General features: G+C 32.6%; 2 protein-coding genes across 3 annotated transcripts in view; one reads left to right on the top strand and one right to left on the bottom strand.

Moving 5' to 3' along the window:
- LOC114324427 (ephrin type-B receptor 1-B) overlaps positions 1-26,217 on the bottom strand; it is a 968,545-nt gene that overhangs the window by 709,431 nt on the left and 232,897 nt on the right. The window lies entirely within an intron of this gene.
- LOC126881736 (uncharacterized) lies at positions 1,404-4,943 on the top strand. The gene is made up of 7 exons (XM_050646205.1): positions 1,404-1,482; positions 2,024-2,146; positions 2,339-3,227; positions 3,303-3,575; positions 3,631-3,703; positions 3,753-4,410; positions 4,540-4,943. Exons 1-7 carry the CDS (start codon positions 1,404-1,406, stop codon positions 4,941-4,943), a joined length of 2,499 nt encoding a protein of 832 aa, XP_050502162.1.

Here is a 26,217-nt window from a genome sequence, read left to right as displayed (position 1 = left end):
TTGCCTTATTTCTAAATTTCTCACTCGATCCGCAAGTAAGTCTTATTCCTAGTATATGGATCTTTCTATTTTCCGTTGAGCTATTCTAAGCTTTGACACCCTTGCTTTGTTAATGTTAGTGTTTCAGCTCCATGACTGGAAGAACACATTAATTGTATACATACTTTCCTTTTAAGGCTTAAAGGAATTTCACAGCTTGTTACGTTTAAAAATCTACCCAGCAAACCCTGTGTTGCAAGCCTGCTTCATTTAATACAGATTAATAAATAATGTTAAAAACCTACTTGCCTTAAGTATTTCATATTTAAGCATGATCAATTTTAAGATTCCTATCCCTGCTGCAGTCTTTCTTTATCCTCATTTCAATATAAAAAAGATAAATATCCTTGTTTACAATAAATTTGTGAAAATAAACCTTCAATAATTTCAAATTTCAATTTCAATTATTGGTTTTAACCAGGAAATTATTATTCACTTTTTATCACCTTTAGTGTAAAATAGTTTATGGTTTCATTATTTACTAATCATTTGAGGTTAGAATCCGCTTCTTTTACTTTTGAAGTCGTTTTGGATTCTGTCAAGACTAGTGTGAACCGAGGCAGTGTTGTTCACTTGGGTCTAGGTACACGCCAGAAATACGGCCGGAAAGCTTCGCGCAAGCGCAGTTTGGTGTCTTAAAATCTGACAGAAAGCGCGAATGTTTTGTGTCAAATTCAAATTTAAACTTATATTATTTTTCCACCTACCTCTACCGAAAGTATACTTTTCCGAACCTGATTGTAGGGAGCAAAGTTGTACTTTTCCTCCCTAGGGAGGAAAATATTTTTCCTCCCTAGGGAGGAAAAGTAAAAGTGACGTCATGGTATTTCATTCATGAAATATAACTTATTGACGCCCTGTACAATATCTATTTTATATTACGTAAGTATCTATACATTTTAACGTTTATTTAAAAACACTCTGTATTTTGCAGAATGGTAAAAAACAGTAAATTGTTATTCTGATTTAACATTGTTTACATTAATAATTTGACTTATATTTGACAGTTGACAGTTATATTGTACCTAATTGTTAGTTTTAGTTCTAATAAATTTTGTTGGTTAGTTACATAAATAAATTAAGTAAAAATGAAAAAATGACTTATTATTTGAGGAAGGTGGAAAAACCATATGTATAACATGGGAGTAAAGTGTCTTTTCCTCCCTTGAATGATTACTGCCCTCCGCTACGCGTCGGGCAGTAAACTTCATTCTCGGGAGGAAAAGTAGCACTTTCCTCCCTTGTTATACAAATAGCTATTAACCTTGTTTTTAAAGATAACGATTCATGGTTTTGCATTGCATCATTGCATAGATAAATATTGGTTTTGTTTGTTTTTAAATCAAAATTGGTTTTTATACAAAATGGTACATTGTGCTGAATGCAAGGTGAACTTTTCCAAAACGTCTAATTTAAGGGCGCATGTAAACAGAAAGCATCCAGGTAATAATACCATTTTCTTGTTAAGCAGGGTTGGCAGCAGGTTTAAACCAATATGCTTAAATTTTTGGTTTAAACCAACTGGATTTTAATAAACAAACCTGATATTTTATTGAGCCTCCTTGAGTATTTAAAATTTTTAATACAGCTTCTAACAAATGAAGAAAATCAAGATTAGTAAATTCTATATTTTTTACATTCGAATTTAGTTATTTTGAATATTATTACGTTTGAAAATGTTATTTTTTTGTTATATTAATTTTTTGTAGCTGTAAATAAAAATAAAAGTTGTCTTTCATCAATTTTTTTTTCATTGTTTATTACTATTATTTTATAAAATATTTTATTCATTTTTAAAGTATTTAGACTTTATACTTTGTATCAAATAAACCTGGTTTAAACCAAAAAAACTAGTTTTTTGAAACAAAAACCTTGGTTTTTGCCAACCCTGTTAACAGCAGGGTTGTAATCAATTGGTAAGAACACAGTGCCAAACCTAACATAATTAGACATTTAAGTTTTTACAAGTTATATATTATTTTAGAAAAAATTGATGTATTGGCACCAAAAGTTAAAGGTGAACATGGAACTTTTGTATGCGAAGAATGTAGGGCTACATTTGTAAAGCTTGGTAGCTTAAGGACGCATATACAACAAAAACATGCAGGTAGAATACAAACATTATTCTTGTTTTGCTATATAATCCTACGTAATTACAAGTCTCTTGAGTAGTGGAGAAATAAGCCACGACAAAGACAGGCTAAACAGTTTACAATAGATCTGTTAAGGTTGCAGTGTGTCAGGCAATAAACCACTCTATTATCTATCCTACTTACTTATTATTTTGTTTAATTTTTAGAGAAATTTCAAGAATTAGTTCCTGCTAAGAAAAAATTTCATTGCAAACAATGTAATGAGGAGTTTGACATGTTAAAAAAATTAATCATGCACCGAAGATCACAACATGCAGTGATCAATAAAGAACTAAAGTGCCCATTGTGTCCATTTACAGGACCAACATCAAAACATCTAATCAGCCATTACCAAACAGGACATTCCTTGACAGTTGCTAGTGAAACACTTTTCTTTCAAACATTTGAGGAATTTCAGGTGTGGAAAATGGCTACTGAAAGGCAAACTTTTTCATCATTTGTAAATATGCATGGTTTCAAGAAGGGTGTTAACTGCAAAAAAATAAAATATACATGCCATAGATCGGGCAATATCAGAACAAGGGGGCAACATATTAGATCACTGAAAACACGAGGCAGTAACAAAATCAATGGGTATTGCCCTGCTGAAATGTGTGTGACACTTGAGGATACTAAATGTGCAGTACAGTTTTGCAATACTCATGTTGGACATAAATTAAAAGAAGATATGGGGCATCTTTTTCTATCAACTTCAGATCGTCAACATATTGCATCCAAAATAGCTGCAAAAATACCATTGCAATCTATACTAGATGAAGTACGGGATTCTGTTACTAACTGTAAACTAGAGCGAACCCATTTACTAACAAAAAAAGACCTGTACAACATTGAAAGAGCATTTAACCTAAACAGATCTGCTATCCGCCATGCAAATGATGCTATTAGCGTTGATGCTTGGGTAAATGAACTTAAAGTCAGTGGATCCATTCTATTTTATAAGCCGCAAGGATGTTTATCCAATGAGTACCCTCAACTGAAACAAGAAGATTTTGTGCTAATGATAATGACTGAAGGACAAAAGGAATTATTGTTAAGGTTTGTTTTTTAAAGTATTTTGGCATATTTGTAAACTGTACTTCTACCTTACATCTTTATAATTTATTTTTTAAGGTTTGGTGACGATTGCATTTGTATGGATGGAACCCATGGGCTAAATGGTTATGGATTTGAGCTTCATACAATACTTGTACTTGATGATCTCAGAGAAGGCTATCCAAGTGCATTTCTAATTTCTAGTAGGAATGATGCTGAACTAATGAAAATCTTTTTTTTACATGTTGAAGAACAAATTGGGAAAAAAATTAAGCCTCGAGTCTTCATGTCAGATATGGCTGAAGCCTATTATAATGCTTGGCTACAAGTGATGCATCCTGCTGAATTTAGGTATACTTAATTTGTAGTTTTAGAATTTTAATTAAGTTTTTAATATTACTTTTAGACTTTATTGCTCCTGGCATGTAGATAGGGCTTGGCGGAAAAATTTAGAAAAAGTTGTCAATAAGGAAAAAAAGGTAAAGATACATAAATGTGTTTAAATATGTCTTAAAACATATTTTTTAGATTCTCATTTACCAAATGCTTAGAATGTTGTTGCAAGAAAGAGATATAGAAACTTTTAATACCTTAACGCAAAAATTTTTGGAGTTTTGCCAAGGAAGCCCAGAATCTGTGGAATTTGCTAACTATTTTCAACAACATTATGTAAATAAAGCAGAACATTGGGCATACTGCTTTAGACTCTATAGTGGTCTTAATACCAACATGCATATAGAGAGGATGCATAGGACCATTAAGCACCTTTATCTTAATGGAAAATATGTTAAAAGATTAGACAAAGCCATCAGTGCCATATTAAAGTTTGTGCGGGACAAAATTTTTGAAAGACTTATTGTAGTTCATAAGGGGAAAGTGTGCACTAAATTATCTGAATTAAGGCAAAGACACAAAACAAGTGAAATGCTGGATATAAGTAAAGTTGAAGCAATTGATGATGGTTGGCTGGTGCCATCAGCTTCAAGAAATGAAATGTATGTTGTGCAAGAGATACAGTCAGAATGTACATGCAAGCTTGAATGTAGTGAATGTGGTGTGTGTATTCACCGTTATGCATGTACATGTGTAGACTGTAGCATTAAGTGGAATATGTGTAAACATGTACACTTAGTGTGCAAGTTTATACAGCAAAACTCAACAAGTATTTGCAAAGAAGTTTTATCAGGTGGGTATACTTACAATTTTATTGTTTCTTTTACAATAGTACATAATCAAACTTATTATTTTTTTTTGAATAACATTTTGTACTTACCTAATTTCATATTCATATAACATAGTAGGAACACTTTTTTAGATAATATGATTAGTGATGTCAATGAAGTTGACAAAGCAGAAGAAACTGCAAACCTTGTGATGGCACTGAGCACCAAAAAAAAGGAATCACAAATTGTTTTTGAAGAACAAAAGAAACTTGTCCAAACTATTCAGGAACTTATTTTTAACACTCAAACACTGGAGGAAATTGAGGCCATTAAAACGATAGTTGCTCCCATACAACCAACTTTGGAAGCAATTCGAAATAATCAAGCTCAGCGCAAATCCTTCCCACTTCCAATGATTGCCCCAAGTAACAAAAATATCGAACCCCAGAGACGATTATTTAAAACTAAGAAAGCTCCGAAAACGAAGAAAACTCTCTCTGTTCCATCAGTTGATGAAATGGATACTTTAGCAAGACAATTAATACACCCAAATTAACATAGACAAACAAAGTAGAGAAAAAACAATATGCTTGGAAAAATAATCAAATTTTAGTCAGTTAGTAACAATGTTCATGTTTTGACTTTTAATAAATCCTATGAATCACAAAAAAAGTTTTAAACTGTCCCAGTAGGTAAATATATTAGAACAACTTACATTTTTTGTGATCTATAGGACTTTTTAAAATCAGTGGGTATAATAAGGCTACTGGCAAAATTTCCCACTTTAATAAAAAAGTTAACGCGCCTTTTATCCTACAGCAGTTCTCAAAAGAATACTGTGGTGTGGAAATGGATAAAGTTGTACATATTTGTTTGAATAAAATTTTAAGAAGTCTAAAGTGTGTTTTTATTTCACCTTTAACAAAAGTTTTATTACGTTCATGTATAAAAGGGTACTTGGTAACTTCAAATAATTTTTAAGTTCTTGAGATATCAGTACAAATTTCATTTTTTTTAAATGAAATCATTTATGATTTTTTGATGACTATTTTAATTTATATAGGTGAATGTTTGTACTCAACTGATATATTTGCAAAATACATGAACATGTGAGTAACAATTAGTAATACACATTATACACAATGACAAAGCTTTAATTAAAATCTAACCAAGTGCTGTTTGTAAGCATTAGGCAATCTCCATAACAGTTAAAATATATTAAAACAATCTAATAGGTAAAGGGGTACTTTAAAAAGTTATCTATAACAAATATATTGTGTAATTTACCCTGCACTAGAACTAGAAATCAAAACAAAAATAAGTCAAATAAATTTAATGTATATTATGTATTTATTGTTATTTCCTGACCGTGAATTTTTAATAATTAACTTTTTAATTCCTGGGTTTGTCAGTCTGATAAATAAAACACTTTGCTATAGCTTAAATGTTTCGGCTACTTGCCATTTTCAATAAGCACTTGATATAAAAGAAACTGGCAAATTCACTTGAAGGGCTAGAATCAAAGACCTTGGTACTTTTTAAATATTATATTAGCACATCAAATCAATATGTCCACATATCTATACTAAAATCACAATAAAGATGCACTAGAAATAAACAAACCAAGGCACATTGGATGTTACGAAGAGCACTCCAGAATCATGATTTACAATGTATAAATTTTGTTAAAACATGATTTGGGATTTACAATGTATATAATATTGTAAATGATTATTTAGGAGTACTCCTTTTAACATTCAACATGTCTTGGTTTGTTTATTTCTATTGCATCTTTATTGTGATTTTAGTAGTGTTAAACAGGAATATTAGCAAATCACAATTTTTCTCACTATAAACAACACATCAATAAAGGTGACTTTTTCTCTTAGAAAAATAATTAGTTGTTTTTATAGTGCTTGCTTGCTAGCTCACTTTGTCAAATTCCTGGCTCCACAAAGAATAATTTCTGTAAATGTTGCAATTCGCTTATCGAACACCTTTTTACCCGACTGAAACCGCACACTCACACTGCTGTCTCGGTCCCGTGGATTTTTATTTTGCCCCGAACTCTGAAGATAAGCTTTTCACTATTTTCTGGTAGGTCGCAGGATTAACGTGATCTGGACTAGTAATTACACAACTTTTATCTATTTTATCATTGCTTTATTTTCTTGACTAACGGACCAATAATTTTGGATACAAAATATTCTATTCTATGTAGTGTAGTAGTTAAATAAATAAACATGATAAACATTTGTGATTTGAGATTGAAATTGAAGCAAAAAAGAAAGGTTATGTTGTCAGTGAACTGTCAATCCGTATTGACAGTTCGTTTGTTTTGTGATAGTTTTGTGTTTCGAAGCTTTCAGGCCGAAATTACTGGGGTGTACCTAGATCCTTGTGTGTTGTTCTATGGTTCATGGGACTACCTATTTTTTGAATTTCGGGAGTTCGGGAATGTTCGGGAGAAAGGTGGCGTCTCTCATAGCTGACTTGCGAGCCTCCTTTTGAATTTGAAAAAGACGCGTCTTTGGATCGTGTAATTTAGGTAAAATTTGTATGCTAATTATTTTTAGGCATCTGGCTTTCCTGGATAAATTTACCTATTACACATAGTGAGGCTAGATAATAGGTGTAGTGTGTATTGGATATTTTAGTATTTAGCCCAAGCCGAAAAGGGATTATTTATTCAAAGACGTGGTCACTTCGCACGCTAGGCAGGTATGAATAATTTTCGATTAATTTTGGTTCAATCTTAAGGTCTATCAACCCAGTTTACTTATGTGGGTCTTCTATTTTTCTAGCGCCGTATATGAGGTATTGTTTGTAGTAGAGAAGCTCCATAGGAGATCGTAGCGTGATTGACCGTAGTAAAAACCCCGATAGGCTTAAGCGGTAAGTAATTCATGCGATGATTAAATTCTTATGTATTGAGGGACAGACAACCAGTGTCTTAATTTTATTTAGTGTTTATGGAAGCCCGTTGGCTAAGGGTTTATTCTTGATCTGTTGCTAAGCCTCCTACAATGTAGATGACATTGCAAGCTAACTTCTAGGCTTTGTTATAAGTGGTAAAAGCCTGTTTAAATAAAATCAGTAACAAACTTATTGAAATATTTATGATATTATACCAGGGTGTTACGAGAAGAACCTAGTTGAAATAGATTTATTGATATGGAATAGATTTAGTGATTCATAGCACCGTACGAGATGACAATATTACTTCGATGGATGCAACTGTCAATTGGGAATTGCGTAGGCAATGGGTTTAGCAACCGAGAATAAACGTTTAAATAAATTTATTGCAATAAGTGTCTAATTAGTTTTGTTTTTATTTTAGGGTTTTTTTTTTGAATTTTTGGAGTTTTTTTGGAGCTTTTGGAGTTTTTTTTACTTGGAGTTTTCGTTTTTGGATTTTTGTTGGATATTTGAATTTTTGGATATTTGAATTTTTGGAGTTTTGGATTTTTGTATTTGGTTTCTGGTTTTACTTTTTGTGGATGTTTTTGGTTATATTTGAATGTTAAGGATCGTCATTGGATACAAGTATATGTGGCGAAGAAGTTTTCTGCTAACGATTTGTAGTTTGATACCAGACTATGGAGGATATCAGGTTTTTATAACAATGTTAAACATTTAAATTCATTTGTCTTATTTATTTTATATATTAATTTAATGATAGTAAACATTTTAGGTTCTTTTTTTGTTAACAAATTAACGTGTTCTCTCGTTTTTTTTTATTATTAGAAGTTATTGGGGATAGTCATACATTTAACTTTATATACATAAAATTTATTATAGAGGTCAATATAGTACATTACTTTTTAGATTTGTATTAGTGGCACTCATGAGCTCATGCGGCAACTATAGGGTAGGCACTAGTATCGCCAATATTTAAAATATTTCTAATCTGTAAATTTAAATTAATTTGATATTCGTTTCCTTAGCCACTTTATACTACCAATGACTGTACTTGTTTATTTTCATACTTATTTGTGTTGCAACTTTTCAATAAATAGATATAAGTAAACCTATAACGAGATTGATTGGTCAACTGGTAAATCGGGTGAATTCTTTGTAGCATTTGTAGTACGAGTTGACTGGCGCCCTAAATTCCATCATTTTTAAATAGTTTTAGCTAACGGACCCACTCCGTCTCCACTGTTAACTTTAAAAGCTAGCCGCAAATGCTTTTGTCGCCCTATCCACATTCGTTTTGATAGTGTGGTAGGGTGATAAGCTGAATATGTCTTTCAATCTGCCATATGCTGCCCAGCCATTTATTGTTAAAATGCTAATAATTACTAAATTAATAAAGATATGCCCTTTTCTCAGATCATGTTTTGTTTCTTTTAAAAAAGCAAACCAAACAATCTTCGAAAAATTAAAATCGCTCTATTAAAAGCTGAGATTTGCAAATTTAGTATTAAAAAATAACAAATTATCAACTCTATAACACATTTTTACGAAAAAAGAGGCTTTGTAGGCATGAAAGAAGCCGGTTTTAGTTTACGGGAAATTTCAAGAAGAGTTGAAGCTAATCCATCAATGGTGTTAAACGTCCTAGGAATATTGCAAGACCTTGACTTGTGCTATCTTAGACATCTTGTTCTCAGAAATAGACGGGGCAGTGTATATCAAGTAAAAGATGATTTAGTTGCCCCTACAGGTAGTCTCAAGAAGAACAGTTAATCAAAGATTACTTGGAATGGGACTGAGAGCTTACTGTCAGCTTTTGGTGTTACCATTGACACCACAGCATAAGGCTCGACGCTTAATGGTGCAAAGCTCGGCAAAACTGGAATGACCAATGGAATTTTGTCTGCTTCAGTGATGAATCTAGGTTTTGTTTGGGTGGCTCTGATGGGTGCATAAGGGTAAGACGTTTTCGAGGTGAGAGACGAAATATAGACTAGGTTGTAGAACGTCATACAGCAAAACAACCAAGCATTATGGTATGGGGTGCTATATGTTTGGGACGCAGATCACCTTTATTTTTTATTACCCGCACTCTGACAGCTCGACGATATATTGTCCTACCTACAAATCATTCCAAATGCGATCTTTCAACATGATAACGCAAAACCTCATATTTCTCATGAAACCAAGTCCATACAAGAATCTGGTATAGAGATTTTGGAGCGGCCATCAAGTTCAGCTGATTTGTCATCCATTGAATATGTTTGGGATATGGAAAATCGAAACCCAAATCGATTGTCACGTCCAGCAAACTTAGAAGACCTGTGGCGCACCATAAGAAGAATCTGGATGAGTATTCCGGAATATGTAATCGATCAATGCCCCATAGAGTAATTGAGTGTATAGAAAGTTAAGAAGCAGCAATTCATTATTAATTATTTGGCGAAGATGAGGTTACAAATTTGTTTATTATGTGTCAAATATTGGATATATGGATGAAATATATGGATTTCAAACCTGGACCCTAACCAAGGCAAGTAAACGACCGAGAGGAAGACCACAGATGAGGTGGGTTGATGATATTAAGGGGAGGGTATGGTTTAAAATATTTAATTTTTTTATTATTTCAAATAAAAGTGCATATGTTCAAGAATAATCTCTGAAAATTTCAAAATACTCGGAGTAAAATTACCAGAGATACAGCTTGTTGAATATCCTTACCTTCGACTCGCTTTGTCACAACTTCGCGCCAGCACGCTTGAGCGTAGTGAGAAACGTTAAACAGCTGTTCGCCTTCTCTTTTGTAGATTACTCCTTAATTCAAAAAACATATTTGTGCATCACTTTACGATTTGGCAGACAAATAAGAAGATGAAGATGCAGTTGTCAAAACTTTAAACTGCTTTTTCAAATGCGGTGGACATTGTAACTGAAAAACTACTCGGCCGATCTACCTGATATTTTGCACAGTTTTTGTTTAGACATTTCATGAGGTAACAACGTCGACATATTTTTCTTTTTTTTGCTTATTTTTTGTTCAACAATAATAAATCTGTTGATTTTCACAAAATTTTTACCAAAAATTTCATTTTTTTGATTTTTGAGTGATACCAAAAATTAAAAAATGTGCTTGATATGTTGATTTCAAACCATACCTCCCTTAAAAGAATAGCCGGAACAAATTGGAAATATGTTGCTCAGGATAGAGACCGATGGAAGGAGTTAGGAGAGGCCTATGTCCAAACGTGGACGATAGAAGGCTAAGAAGAAGAAGAGAAGTGTCAAATATTAAGAAAATTATAATGTATACTTTCAATGTTTGTTTGGTTTGTTTTCTATTATATTTGAAATACGGGTATACATTATTTGAAAAAGGGGTATATTTTCTTAGTTTATTAGTTTTAAGCATTTAAACAATTAAATTGTTAATGCATCTCGGATGTTTAAGAGACGTCGTCTGGAATAACCCATATATGAGAATGGACAGCAAAGTTAGAATTTATAAAACTTGCATCAGACCTGTTATGACCTATGACATTGAATCAAGAGAAGACACCAATAAAACCAAAAGCATGCTACAAACAACCGAAATGTAGACACTAAGAGCAATAGCAGGGAAGACAAGAAGAGATAGAATACGAAACAACATCATCAGGGAACAATGTAGCGTGCAAGATGTAGTCAGATGGGGTAGGAAAAGACGAAGAGAATGGTTCAGTCATGTAAAAAGGATGGAGGAGCACAGACTACCAAGAATTGCGCTAGAAGGAAAACCAGCAGGCAAGCGTCCACTGATGAGACCACCAAAAAGATGGAGAGATAGCTGGCAGTCTACCTCTCAAGAAATACTTCAACGTCGGAATTAACAGATCGACAGATCTTCAACAAGTATAAGAAGAAGCAGAATAAGAAATTGTTAATAATAAATCCCTGCCCAAAAATTCGGATTATCATATTGAAAATACGGATTCAGTGGGCCAAAAGACATAAAAATCTTTTTAAAAAATTTTCTTTCCAATTGGCTTCTACGAATCTAAACGCAATACAGAAGTAAGATATAAAAGTATGCATAACTGAGAAATTAATTTGTAAAATTGATTAATTTTTTTTTACTTGTCTGTGATAACTAGTACATAGATGAAAATTTTGGATAGCATAACAACAATATAATATTAGAATTTATATAGGAGATACCCTGTAGAATCAGCGTGGTGTCCGTTCTAGAAATAATGACCGCTTTATTGCCCAAATTTAATTAATCCAATAAACAAAGAATGCGAGAGAGATCGATCTCATAAACTATTCAACAGCCTTTAATCTTTTAAAACTATTCAAGTTGAAGATTAAAGACGAGCTCGAAGACGAAGACGTTTCATCCGTTGCTTGAGCTATATAGCGGCGGTCTTCGGCGGACCATCGCATCGGAGATATCTGCTCTGCTCTGCTTGTTGGAATTAATTCCCCTTAAATATTCCCTTTTTATCTCTAACCGAAAACCCTCCTAATCAACAAACCGGACGCCGAATTCTCGACTCTCGACTCGTTGTTTCTAAGATTCTACAGACTATACAGGGCGAGACTTTTAAAACAGGCAACTTGGAGACTAAAAATGCAATACAACTTCCAGTTATATAGATTGTGATAAGCAGTAATGTTGTCTTTTCGTAAAAAAAATCATTCATTCGATAATAATTTCAGTCAAGAGAAAAACTTTATATCAAAGAAATAATTCTGGACCTCGGAGGTAAACTACACTACATAGGGACCGTTTAAGTATTACGTAACGCAGGTTGGGGGGGGGGGTCAAAAATCTTCAAAAATTGCGTTACACAATAGTTAAACTCTTATTCTATTCTATTCTAATCCACTTATTTTATCAGTTGGATTATACAAATTGGTTATATAGTATCATTAAAATATGGTTATATTGTCTTTCAACCAATTATGCCATATCACAGATTTTTATTAACATCCTAAGTGCTCTAATCTTTGTTGCAAACACATGCTATACACAGTTGCTCGAAATGACATAGTGTAGTTTACCTCCGTGGTCCAGACTTGTTTATGCTATTGTAAACAACAGGGATAGGGATGTATACTATCACCTCTGCTGTTTTACAGATACTCTGAGAAAGTCTTTCAAGAAGCAGTAGAGGATGCTGAAGTCGAAATTCGAATTAACAGAGAATGTATTAATAACATAAGATATGCAGACGACACGGTGGTATTCACTGACAGTTATCAAGCCCTACAGGAATTAATGAATAATCACAAGAATAAGTCTGGAGTAATGAACTTTCCCTAAAAATTAAAGAATATAATCTCTAAAAAGTGAATCAATGTGAACGGGCAATGAATAGAAAGAGTAAAAACATACATCTACCTTGGTACGAACGTCAATGAAAACTGGGACCATTCCTTAGAAATCAAATGTAGGAAAGAGAAAGAAAGGTCATAACAGGTCTGATGCAAGTTTTATAAATTCTAACTTTGCTGTCCATTCTCATATATGGGTTATTCGGTTATTCCAGACCACATCTCCCAAACACCCGGACAAGACAGCGGCCTTGTTAATTTGTCCTCTTAGGTCTCTGGCTGGGTCATAATAACTTGATAACTCTACACCTAGATATTTGAACTGGTTTAGCTGTTCTATGGGTTTCCCCTCTACCACTAGCTTGCATCTAATTGGGTCTTTCGCAATGGTAATGCATTTTGTTTTCTGCGTGGATATGTTCATGTTGAGTCGTCGATATGCTTGATAGAATCGATAAAGTTGTCTTTATAGGGCATGATGAGATGAAATGAAAAAGGTCAAATGAAAATCATACTTTAAAAGTATAGGTAGATAAAAATACTAGAAGTTCTCGACAAACCTTTCTAGAACGATGGTCTAAAGTCTAAATGCTCCCACAGTCACCCCCTTTCGGTGAATTCATAGACTTTGGTACGCCACTGTTGTAATTAAACATATTACTATCGAGATAGTTTGTGGCAACATGAACCCGACAAATAAATAAAAGAAAAATAAATGAGACGACAGTATTCATTTCATTATATCCCATACTTGCTTTTATTTTGTATAATCAAATGAAGCCAAGCTACATACTTTAAACAACGCCTTAAATTGTCAGTATTCACTTTAAAGGTATGAAAGCATCGCAAACAGGATTGATTACTGCTATTCTTTTTTTCGTCGGTCTCTGTCTGCATGCTCGTCGTCCTCGTTCTTTCGATATAACATGGTACAATCCCTTTATTGTTGACTTAATACGTTTAAAGGTCATTAATCTACCTTTAAGTAAGATTATTTGACGAATAAAGCCAAGATCATGAATGGATGGATGTAAAGGTGACTTGAAGATTGATTAAAACTTTCAGTGACTAATTAACAATAGAGCTGTTTGAAGTGCTTGCTGGTCGTGCTGTACTTTTTTTTTAAATACACGTTCATTTTCCATAAACGTTGGCAGACCATTATGATGAACAGTTAAATACGACTCAGCGCCTTTTTAATATCTATTCACTAAATAGTAAACTCTTTAAAAAAAATTAAAAAATCTGCAAAAGTAAATAAATGTCTCGCTTACATTTTGACCATAATAATGACAGCCACCAAAAAACGAAGTTTTGTGTAATTTATTCAAAAATTACAAACAAAAACAATAGATACCTACCTTTATCTACATATGATAAAAATGAAAAATTTAAGGAGAGATTGGGTTTTTTGCTATTATTTTGCCCGGAATATAAATGTTAAAGAAGTGTTTTTTATGAAAATTTATTGAAATTGCCTATTTACATATTTTTGTAGCTGGAACAAAAGCCTCTTAAAATTCGGAAAATATGAAATGATTAATTTTCCCTTTTTCGAAAGAATATTCACCTTAAATATTGTTTCATGAGCGGAACATTAAAGCAGGAAAATATTGTATGAATTTATCTGTGTAAAAATGTACTAACAAATAATAAATAAGAATGTATTATAATGTAGAGTGCCCAAATTTGTATGTTTTGCAGGGTATACCGAAAAGTGGAAAGGTAGTTCTGTAGAAATTTACAATTTTACAATTTTATGGACTAAGCTTACATACAGTCAAAAAATATCAGTAAAAAATAACAAATACAATTTACTAGAATTAGATAAATCGTCAATATCAGTACATATATAAGAGTATTTAAGTAAGGCAAAAACAAAAACAATAAATTACAAAATTTATATAAATTGCAAATTTGCAAATTGAACATCAACAAATAAAATCAACATTAGGAGCTAATAAGTTTAAGCTGCTGCATATGAAACCCAATTTTCTTAGTTATTCGTTAAGAAATTCTTCTATTGAATAATGTCTTTTAGATAGATATGCTTTTGTCATTTTGCGGAACTTTGGGAAAGATGTTGCAGATTTAAGGTGTAATGGGAGATGGTTGTATAGTTTTTTTGCCGAATATAATATAGATTTATTTACTAACTCAGTGGACGGGATCGGTAAGTAAATATCAAAGGTTGAATTTTTGGTGGAGTAGAGATGATTAGGCCTTGCTAGAAAGACATGAAGGTGTTTACGAATTAAACAAACCGTTTCTAGAATATATTATTATAAAGATGGAAGTGTTAAAATTCCGTGATCTGTGAAGTAACTTCTGCAATGTGTAGTTCTTCTGAGCCCAAACAGATATCTTTTTGCTCTTTTTTGTAATTTAAAAATAATATCAGATTGAGCAGCTGTACTAGAACCCCAAAAAGGAAGACCATATCGAAGATAAGACTCCAACAACGAAAAATATGTTATTTTAGAAGATGCTAAATTGATTTCCCTTGAAACAGATCTTATTGCATAGCAATTTTTTTCTTTAAAGTAACGATTACTCAATCGAATGGTCAATAGCTCCCCACAATAGAGAGATACAGGGCGGTTATTGAAAAATGTCGAAAACAACAGGATTCGAGATCTTCTTTATTAAGAAAAATTAAAAAAAATATTGGAACTTTTGACAGATATAAAAATAGAGGGTCCAATGGAGTGCAAACATTTTTTTACGGAATCTTTCTTATTATTGAGTCAGTTATTTGAGGCATTTTAAACAAGTAAGTATTATAATTTTTATATTTATGTAAAATTAATTTTAGTTGTTAAGTTGTTTATTATTGTTATTTTTAGGTCTATTATAATGTTAATAATTTTGTAAAATGAATTTTGTTAAGGAATTTTTTGTTGTTTGTATATTTATTATTTCCATTTTTTAAGTTAATCTTATTTCTCGTAAAAAAAACTGAATAATTATAATCTACATAATAAAATGTTAGAATGTGTGACTCAGTGTTTTGTTTTTCGACCACCTAAAGGCTTGCTTATAATATGTTTAAAATTTAGGTTTTTTATCTATGTATTTTAATAATTCGTTTATTTCCAATAATGCAGAATAATCAAACAGATGAGAAAAGTTATTAACAACAACGTCTGCTGGCTTATTTAAGAAGCAAAAAGTTTAATTTTTAGGAGGTCAAAAAAAATAATTAAAGACTAATCAATCAATAAATCCAGTAAGTCGAGATTGTTTTATACATAGGTATAGAACTACCATCACCTCAATTTTAAGGCTTTTTGAGATTATCATATAAGAGTACTCTCAGTTTACAAATAAATGATAAAAATACTATTTTCGAAAATTGGCTATTTTTAAACAACTCTATCTTGTAATATACTGGAAGGATTTTAATTTAAAAATGCACGTTTGAAAGGTATTTAAAAATCCTTTCATTTGCCGGTTTCTACATTTACTTTCGTTTAGTTAAATTTTTACAATTATTAGATAGTTGAAGATCATAAAATTTTGATTTTTTGTCGTTCTTCAATACAACCTATCTTTTGCGGTTTTGTAAAAAAATAGCTATAAACTACTTTTTAAGGTACAATAATATATTAAAATTTGGTAAAAATAAAAAAATCAGTGGACCCCCCAACGCCCTAAAGAAGTGGTCGATAATGAAAGTATTGCTCATATTATATACCTACATATTATATATATGTTACAGTTCAAGTTGATTCTCAGTTAGAGTTGACTCCAACTAGTTGGAGTCAACTCCAACTGAAACGAGCAGTAAAAGTTGATTTTAAAAATTTAAATCAACTTTTACTAGTTGGAGTTGACTCTTCCTGGATCGATTCAGTAAATGTTGATTATACGAGAATCTCAAGTGCATTTTTGATGAGTGTGCGTTTCTTTGTTTTGACCGTTTCAACTACTTATTAGTATAGTCTGTAACGTCGCCCCCGTTAGGTAAATTATTCTGATTCGATTTTTTGCACAAACTTACTCAAAGAAATACATCCGTATAACAATCCTTACAACAAATACACAGGGTGTCACGCGTTACCGCGGTCGAAAAATTGTTTAACCAATTTCAGTAAAGTCAGTCAGTAAAGTGACTCTTTATCGAACGAGTCTGATATTACGAGCAGAGGAACAGACGCGTTCGATAAAGAGTATTGAGGTGGTGCGTACAAAATTGTATCGTTAATCATAAAAAACATTAACACTTACTTACAACTTTGAGGAATTTTTTTTAATTTTAGACGAAATAAAAAATTCGTATGACAGTAATGACAGATGGCTTTTGCATGATGGCCGGTTTTGATGTTTAATCGATAGTTATCAATATTGTATACTTACCTAATTACTAAATCTGTAAAGTTTTGATTTATTTTGTATGAATAAAAATGCGAAACACTACAGAATTTTACTTTTTGACATAAATTTTATTAATAATACGATAAATTTTGTACAATATTTTTAATAATTAAAGTAAATAAATTTTAATTTCACTCAAATAAATAATCGATTGCTGCCATTGACCACTTACATTCAATCTCGGTTAATTTGATTAATTATCGCGGCAGGTAAAGTAACATTCTTCTTTCAATACAACAAAGTGTTACTTTACTGCCGAAAATGAGGGCAAAAAAAAGAAAAGTACAATAATGGATGATTTTAGTGACGTTTGGCGATAAACAATGATTTTAAACAAATTCGCAAAAATACATAGTTTTTTCACTTTGTACAATTTTTTTTTAGATCCGTTGGGCCTTTTTTTCTCTAAAATTGACTGTTGTCGAGTTATTAGCGACTTAAAATTTGAAAAACGCCAAAATAACCATTTTCAAGGTTTAATAACTCGGTTAAAGATAATTATTGTGAAAGTCGAGCGAGCGGCCGTGGAGTAATGGCATAATCGCTGGCCTCATACGCTAGCGCACGTGGGTTCGAGCCCTGCTAAAGACAAACCATTTTCATTTTCAATAATGACATGAGCCGTCTCACCGTGCCTCGGAGAGCACGTTAAGCAGTCGGTCCCCCTGGGCTAGTGTACATCGACACTAGTTACTTGAAACAGGGTTAAAGATGTAATTGGCGCCGGAACTGTCCGAAAGGAAAAAATGCCATACGATATTATATATTATGAAAGTCAGAAACTAAAAAAATCGAAGATTAAAGCTACCTCTATAAGATCCTGAAGAAATTTTTGTCATTATTTCATTAATAAGATATTATTTTTAATTATCAACAATGATTGCTAACCGTGTATTGAGGCGCCGTCAATGTGAGTGCGAGTGAGATTCACCATTGGATGGCTAGAATTGTGCATCTCTTTAGCACTCACCATTGACGGCCGCCTAATGCGCACTTAGCGCTCATTGTTATTAATTAAAGATAAAGCTTAGTAATAAAATAGTGACAAAAATTTCTGCTGGATCTTGTAGAGGGGGCTATAAACTTTGATTTGGTCACTTTCTGACTTTCATAATAATGGATTTTAACCGAGTTATTAATGAATTGCATTTTTCAAATTTTAAATCGCGTATAACTCGACAACAATCAATTTTAGAGAAAAATCACAAAATACCTTTTTTTGCTCAGAATAACCCAAATGATCTAAAAAAAAATTGTTCGAAGTGAAAAAATTATTTTTGTGAATTTGTCTAAAAAAATTGTTTAAAAAACAATTTATCGATCAAGGTACTGCCTGGCACCCAATAGATTTGTTATAAGGACCTCTTTTTGAGTAAGTTTGTGCGGATTCGAATCGGAGTAATTTACCTAACGGGGGCGACGATACAGCCTAGACTAATTTGAACATATTCAGTAACATTTAATTTCTAGAATCGGCTGTTTGTGTGAATCAGAATCAACTTTTACTAAATGGCATTGGGAAGAGTATACTTTTCCTAGTTGGAGTCTACTTTTACTAGTAAATGTTGAATATAAATCTTCATTTTATATTTATAATCAACTTTTACTGAAACCAGCCGTTAGAGTTGACTCCAACTAGTTGGAGTCAACTCCAACTGGATAATCAACTTGAACTGTAACATATACACAGTTTCTGTTTTCAAATGTATTAAAAATCTCATAGAAAACCCGCAAAATAGCAAAATTTGTTCAAAAAACCAAATACTGCTTACATCAATATAAACAATAACGGAAAAAATTTCCCGTAAAGTAAATTTTTCAGTTTTTATCCATGAGTTTATTGGTAAATGTTAATGTATTCCGTCTAAAGTCTTGTAATATTTCAAACCTTTGACAGAAATTTGCCTAAGCGGGACCCGCGTATAATCTTGTCGAACTTTCTCGGATGTAAAGAAGTCATCCATCACGTTTTGAAGGGAGAACCAAACAATGAAGTCGGCTAATAAATTTCAACACTTCATTAACCGCCATGCCGCTTTAAATGCATAATTACTAAAGTAATCATAACTCTCGATGCTTGTTTCTATACGTTACAGACAAATTTTCGTATTGATCGTGTGAAGAGGATTGTTTCAGTTAACGTAATTATTGTTATGAATGTTATTTCAATTTCAAGCTGTCAAAGAATTATCTCGTTGTTTGTTGAGATTGAATGTATGACTAGAGAAACCACTACCTAATCAATTAGAAGTAAACGAAATACATACTAAGATATGCTTCTTCTTTTTTTCTTTATAAGCAATTCTGCTTGTTCATTGGCGGATTGATACTTCTATGGAAGGTTGGGGAACATCCATAAACTACGTCGTAAAATTTTTGGAGTTTTTAATACCCTCCCCCCTTCCGTCGTAAAGCGTCGTTTACAGTCGACCCCCTCTCATACCGACGTCGCAATTACAACTCATGACCACCCTTTTTAGAGATATTTTTAAAATTCAATGTTATTTCTGGATTTTTTAAAGTTAGCTCTCTAAGTTTATTTACGAATGTATCCAAATCAGTATTACTATGTAGCTCATTGATATCCGCGTATTTTTTTCTCTTAATTCACTGTACAACTAATAATTAGCTTTATTTGGACAAAAGACAACACTTTTATCGGAGTTCCTATGCTTTCTTAACTGCATCATATAAATCTTAATATTTATTTTGTTTTGATTCCAATGGCATTTCTTTTATTAAGATAAATAGATACAGTGTACTAACTAAATAGCATAGAATATTTTATTTCTATTCATTCTTGTAGAATTGTTTCACACAGAGTATTCAGTAAATAAGTGAACAGTTTAATATTTATTGCTTTTAGACGTTGTTTTGAAAAGAAGGGTTTGTGTAAAGACATAGAACAATATTTTATTGTTTGTTAGTCTGTATCAAACTGCTAGCAATATTATTAAGGCTGTGAGTGATAAAAACAAAATGAAAAGTATGCGATAAAAATAATATACTAATTAATTTTTTTAAATTCTAAAATAGGATATATTTTTTATATTCGTGAACTTCAAACGACGCCGACGTCGGATGTGCACTCATGTCCCTCCCCCCTGTCGTATACCGTCGTAATAAGCAAAGTCCCCCTCCCCCCTTTCAACGACGTAGTTTATGGTCTTATGGATGTTCCCTTGTCACTCCATCTTTTGAGCGGTCAGCCGATACTTCTTCTGCTGATTGGTGGTTTATCTCTTGCTATTTAGACCACATGGGTCTTCTCCATTCTGCTTATGTGGTTATTCCATGTTTTTTTCTATTTACTGTCCATTCGTTTATACACTTCTTCACTCTTCTTTCGACCTCTCAGCGTATTTCTTGTTATTCTTCTCAGTACTTTCATCTCTGCCGTTTTCAGTAGTCTTTGTGTTGTGGATATATTGGGTCTTGTTTCTGATGCATATGTCATTATTGGTCTTACACTGGCTTTATAAATTATTGACTTCATCTCAGTGTTAATATGTCGGTTTCGCTATATATGTACTGTTATTTATATGTTAATTAATGTTACTTATGTTAATTAAGGCATCGTTCTAATCTATTTGCTTTTTGTACTTGATATCCCACTTCATTGTCCAGATCTCCATATCTGTATAGTGTTATTCCAAGGTATTTTATTTCCATTACTTCAATACCCATGCTATCAATTTATATTTTACATCTTGGTTCTTTGCTGATTACTATTATTTTGGGCTATCAATATTGCATCGTCTGCGTAACAGAGTATTCTATTTATTTGTTTCCCATTCTTGACTTTTGTGATGATACCTAAAAAAGCAAATAAAAAAGCAAAAGCGAAAAGATGTAGTGACTATCGAACCATCAGCTGAACGAACCATGTTTTAAAAATATTTCTTTGAATTTTGGACTTAGGGATGTACCAAAAAATTGAAGAATAACTTAGCGACAAACAGTTTGAGTTCCACAATAACCTTATAGAATCAGAAAAGAACTATTTAGTATTCAGGATATGGTACAGAGATGAAGGTATGTCGGCCTTCCATTTATATGTGCTTTATTGTCTTTGAGAAAGTCTTTGATCGAGTAAAGAGATACTGAAATGATAGTCATTCATCAGCAGATAGGTATTGATGATGAAGACCTACGTATCATTAAAAATCTTTACTGCTATCAACGTGAAAACATCAGGATTGGCCGGTATAATACTGAATGCTTCAAATACGGAGAGGAGTAAGACAGGGCTGCATTTTATCCTCACTATGTAATATTTAACATTTATTCGGAGTTCATTTTCGATAAAACATTGAATAGTGTTCGATGTGGTATCAAAATGAATGGCGTTAATATTAATAATTTGAGGTATACGAATGATCAACGTTTGATGAATATGGACTGAAGCTAAACACCATAAAGACACATGTGATGGTTGTCAGTTAACAAGCCAATACAACTAGAAGTGGTAACAGTTTATGGAGAACAACTGGAGAGAACCAATCAGAGGACCAGCGAATATGAGTCATCCTCCTATCCCGCTTGGCTATCTGACCCATCCATTCGAAATATACGACTCGGAAATAAGTTGTAAAACAGTAAATATGTCTCTGAAATGTATATATTTTGATAAACCTTAGAAAAATATATGGTATTCGCAGTGCCAAGTGAATTATAGAATGCTCACGACTATTACTCATACCTCATACCCACAAAATATCGTTGAATCTCACAGAAGTATGCAAATTTAAAGACAAAAATAAAAAGTAACTAATCGCTGATACGTTCCGTATGTGTTGGTGTGAACAGTTGGTTACCAATCGGACACAACACGTACTGAGAACAGATCCGTCTTAAGTAATATATTATTTATCACCCCAGTCTATCTGTGAAAAAAGCATAGATTTCACGTAAAAATTTTATATGGGTTGTTGAAGGTTCTAAATGGGATATGAGGGATCACTGAAAAGATCATTTTTTATTCTTCTCATGATGCCGAATACTCCCTGGTATGTCAAAAGCAAATGTTATACGAAAACATAAAAGTACCGTATGTCAAGTACATCATAGCGGACAGAAGGATCATGACAAGTTAGAAAATCGTAATAATAATCTATTTCATTCAATCTTTGGACCATACACAAATCGAAGGTTTAAAAAACGATGATCAACAGAACTCGGATATTAAAACGTAGGATCTGTCTTTTCATACTGCATTTTTATTCCAGACTGGATTGTATGGAGAAACAAGGAGTACTTACTATAACCAACAGAGTAGGATCTGGTATACAGATGGATCCAAAATTAGAAAGGGTGTGGGGGCAGGATTATTGATATCTTATTGCTCTTTTAAGTAATTTGAAAATAACATCGAATTGGGCAGCTGTACCAGAACCTCAAAAAGGAAGACCATATCGAAGATTCGACTCGAACAAAGAAAAATATGTTATTTTGGAAGATGCTAAATTGAGTTCATTCGAAACAGATCTTATAGCATAGCAAGCTGAAGATAGTTTCTTCCATAACAAATCGATATGGAGGGATCATTTAAGGTTGCTGTCTAAAAAAATACCAAGAAATGTTACAGAATCAACGGTACTGATCTGGCTATTATTAAGAGGTAAGGGTTGTAGAGCTCCTTTGTAAGATAATGCTACTGTTTTAACTACGTTAAACGAGAGTAAATTAGAGTCAGACCACGTTTTTATTGTAAGTAGATCAGAAGTTATAGTAGCAATATTTGAGTTGCTCCAAGTGATACTGGTATCATCAGCAAAAAGAAAGATTTTTCCATCGATTTTTAAACTAGTGATGTCAATAATAAAGATAAGGAAGAGTAGAGGACCCAATACTGAACCTTGAGGTACCCCACATACAATGTTTTTTAGACTAGAGTCTGTGTCATTTGCTGGAAACAACCAGTTGTTTCCTATCGTCCAAGTAAGATTGGAACTGGGCGGAACATGTTGCCGGACTCAAAGATGGAAGATGAACAAAGAAAATTTTAGAATGTAGACCTAGACACGATGCTTATCGTAATTAAGGACGTCCTCCAACAAGGAGGTCGGACGGATGACATCAAGCGCAATGGAATTATCTAAGGGAGGTCTATTTTCAGCAGTTCACTCGAAACGACTGATGATAATTATGATGATGCTTCCAATATTAAATAACGGATTTCCACCAGACTACTTTATTCATATAAGCAATTAATACGTCCCTGTATGCACAACGAATTTTTGAAATATAGCCCATCTATTGAACAGTTACAACAACCAGTCAACTCTTATACTGGATCCAATAATTTATCTTAAATAGGAAATATTCTCTTGAATACGATACTGCAATAAATTGGACACATTCTGTGACGTGACAATCGCTTTTGGGGAACACCAACGAAGCTTCTAAATTTCTTCCTTCTAAATTTATTCCACTCTGTAATTGTTTTCAATTCTGTCATCTGTCGCTGTCGCTGGGTTAGTTAAGCAAGCCTTGTAATATTGTGTTGTAGTCGCGGACAGACGCGTAGCAAGAATTTTTTGAAATATTTGGCACGATTCGCGTTTCTTAATCCACCGTCTTTTGCAATGTTAACCATTGTTTCAAAACTTGTATTGGATTAAGACAAGACTGATTAATTTACAGAAATTTAGTTCAAAATAGGAATAATGTTACAAAGTTAAATTATATTTGGTATTTAAATATTATGTTTACATGGGAGTAAGGCACAGTTATTACTGCAATGAAAATTACATTTTTAACCACCTGATGTTTGACGTTTCGACTTTCACTTCAGAAATCGTTCTCAAAAAAGATATTTTTAAAAAATTCTTCCAAAATGTATAACACAGCTGTTATTAGGTTATGTCTTTTCAAAATTGATATACCAGCCTCTATCTTGTAAGAAGTAATAGCATACCTGTGATTCAATAGAATTTGAATTTTTGATCCTACGAATATAAAATTCTGTTTTATGTTTTTTGTGTTGTTTGTGTAACCTGTATCGTATTATTGTGGTTTTGTAACGTAAGTTGTGGAACGTAGATCTTGTATTTGCATCTTGTCTGTTGTATATCTATTGTGTATGTGAGTATGTGTATAGTATTATATAGTCCAGTCGGGTTAGACAAATAACAGGCCTAACCTTGCATTAGGAGCTGCCCCAAATTTTATTTTTTTAATCTTTAGGGGGGGGTCAATAGTAGTGTAAATTTAAAATCTCGACTGAATTCCGCCATTGCGTTAGCCGCCATCTTGATTTTAAACGAGAATCGTTTTTGCTCAATATCTCCGCCATTTTCAACTTTTCGAACAACCAAACTTGTTGAAAATGTAATTTTCTATCATTTCTAGTTTTACAATTTTTTCGTGCCATCGATATTTTCCGAGTTATAGCGGAAAATAGTGACAGTTATATATAAATAGAGCATAATTATTGAATTATCTCGTTTATTCTTAGTTTTAGGGCAAAAATGTTCCTATACAAAAATAGAGAGAATTGAATTCTACATAATTTTAGTTTCTTTCATTTTTTTGCTAAAGTTAATATTTAAGGTATTATGTATGCGATTATGGCGAGAGCGTAAGACCTGATTGATTTTGTAGCAATTGGTTTTGTTTAATATCTACGCCATTTTCAACTTAAATTGTTCCAAATATGATTTCCTACAATTTCTTTTTAACAATTTTTTTCATGCGGTTGATATTTTTCGAGTTAAGTGGGAAAATAGTAAAAAGTGGTGGGGGGAGCACAATTACTGAATTGAATCTTTTTTCCGAGCTGCCCCAAATTTTATAATTCTATCCTTTAGGGGAGATCAATAGTAGTGTAAATTTAAAATCTCGACTGAATTCCGCGGTTGCATTAGCCGCCATATTGATTTTAAAGAAGAACCGTTGTTGCTGAATATCTCCGCCATTTTCAACTTTTCGACAAAAACGGTAGGAACTAAAATTGTTGGAAACGGAATTTCCTACAATTTCTTTTCCACAATTTTTTTATGCGATCAATATTCTCCGAGTTAAGGAGGAAAATAGTGGAAGCGGAGGGGAAGCATAATTATTGAATTGTCTCATTTATTATTAACTTTACGACATAATTGTACATAAACAAAAATAAAGAGAATTATATTTTATACAATTTTTGAAACTTCCAATGACACACCAACCAAACTAAGTACATAAAAGACATAAATAATAACTATGTGCATTAAGTTCACTTAATTTTATTAACTAGCTGGTTTTATTGGTTGAATTTGTCTTTCGATAATTAAGTTTCATGTCAGCTAACATATTTTAATATTTCAATAATTTTTTTTAATTTTGGACCCCGTTAGGGGGAATTTTCCCATTCCCCCCTCTTAGACCCGCCACTGGTTCTCTCGAAAAATTGTAGTTAATCTTAATTGCAACAATTTCAGTCCCTACACTTTTTGTCGAAAAGTTGAAAATGGGGAAGATATTGAACAAAAACAATTGCTTTAAAATCAATCGGGTCTTACGCTCGCGCCTTTACCTCATACGTACTACCTTAAATATTAATTTTATCAAAAAAAGAAACAGATTAAAATTGTTCAAATTGAATCGTCTTCATTTTTGTATAGGTTACAATTTGTTGTAAAGGTAATATTAACCGAGATAATTCAATAAATCAATAATTATGCTTTAACTGTCACTGTTTTTTCCCCATAACTCGGAAAATATGGACCGCACGAAAAAAATTAGAATAAACGAAATTATGTAAAATCACATTTTCAACAATTTCAGTTTCTATATTTTTTGTCGAAAAGTTGAAAATGGCGGAGATATTGAGCAAAAACGGTTCTCGTTTAAAATCAAGATGGCGGCTAACGCAACGGTCAAATTCAGTCGAGATTTTAAATTTATACTACAATTGACCCCCCCTTAAAGATTAGAAAAATAAAATTTGGGGCAGCTCCTAATGCAAGGTCAAATGGTATCCCGACTGGGCTAATAGGTGATATTATGTTACTCCGCTATTGTTGGTATGTTCTTATTATTCATGCTTATTGATGCACCTTTCCATTGTAGTTTGTGCTCGTTGTCCCAGGCATTTTCCATATCCGGGATGTCTCGTTGTATGTTTCATGCTCGTTTTCGAGCATCTGTTCTTGTTGTATGTTTCATCTGTTCTTGTTGTATGTTTCATGCTCGTTTTCGTTTGTCCAGACACTTATTGGTCTTGTGATTTCTCTCAG

The sequence above is a fragment of the Diabrotica virgifera genome, chromosome 3, assembly GCF_917563875.1.
Source record: "Diabrotica virgifera virgifera chromosome 3, PGI_DIABVI_V3a".
Classification (NCBI taxonomy): domain Eukaryota; kingdom Metazoa; phylum Arthropoda; class Insecta; order Coleoptera; family Chrysomelidae; genus Diabrotica; species Diabrotica virgifera.
This window is presented reverse-complemented; position numbering and strand designations above follow the sequence as displayed.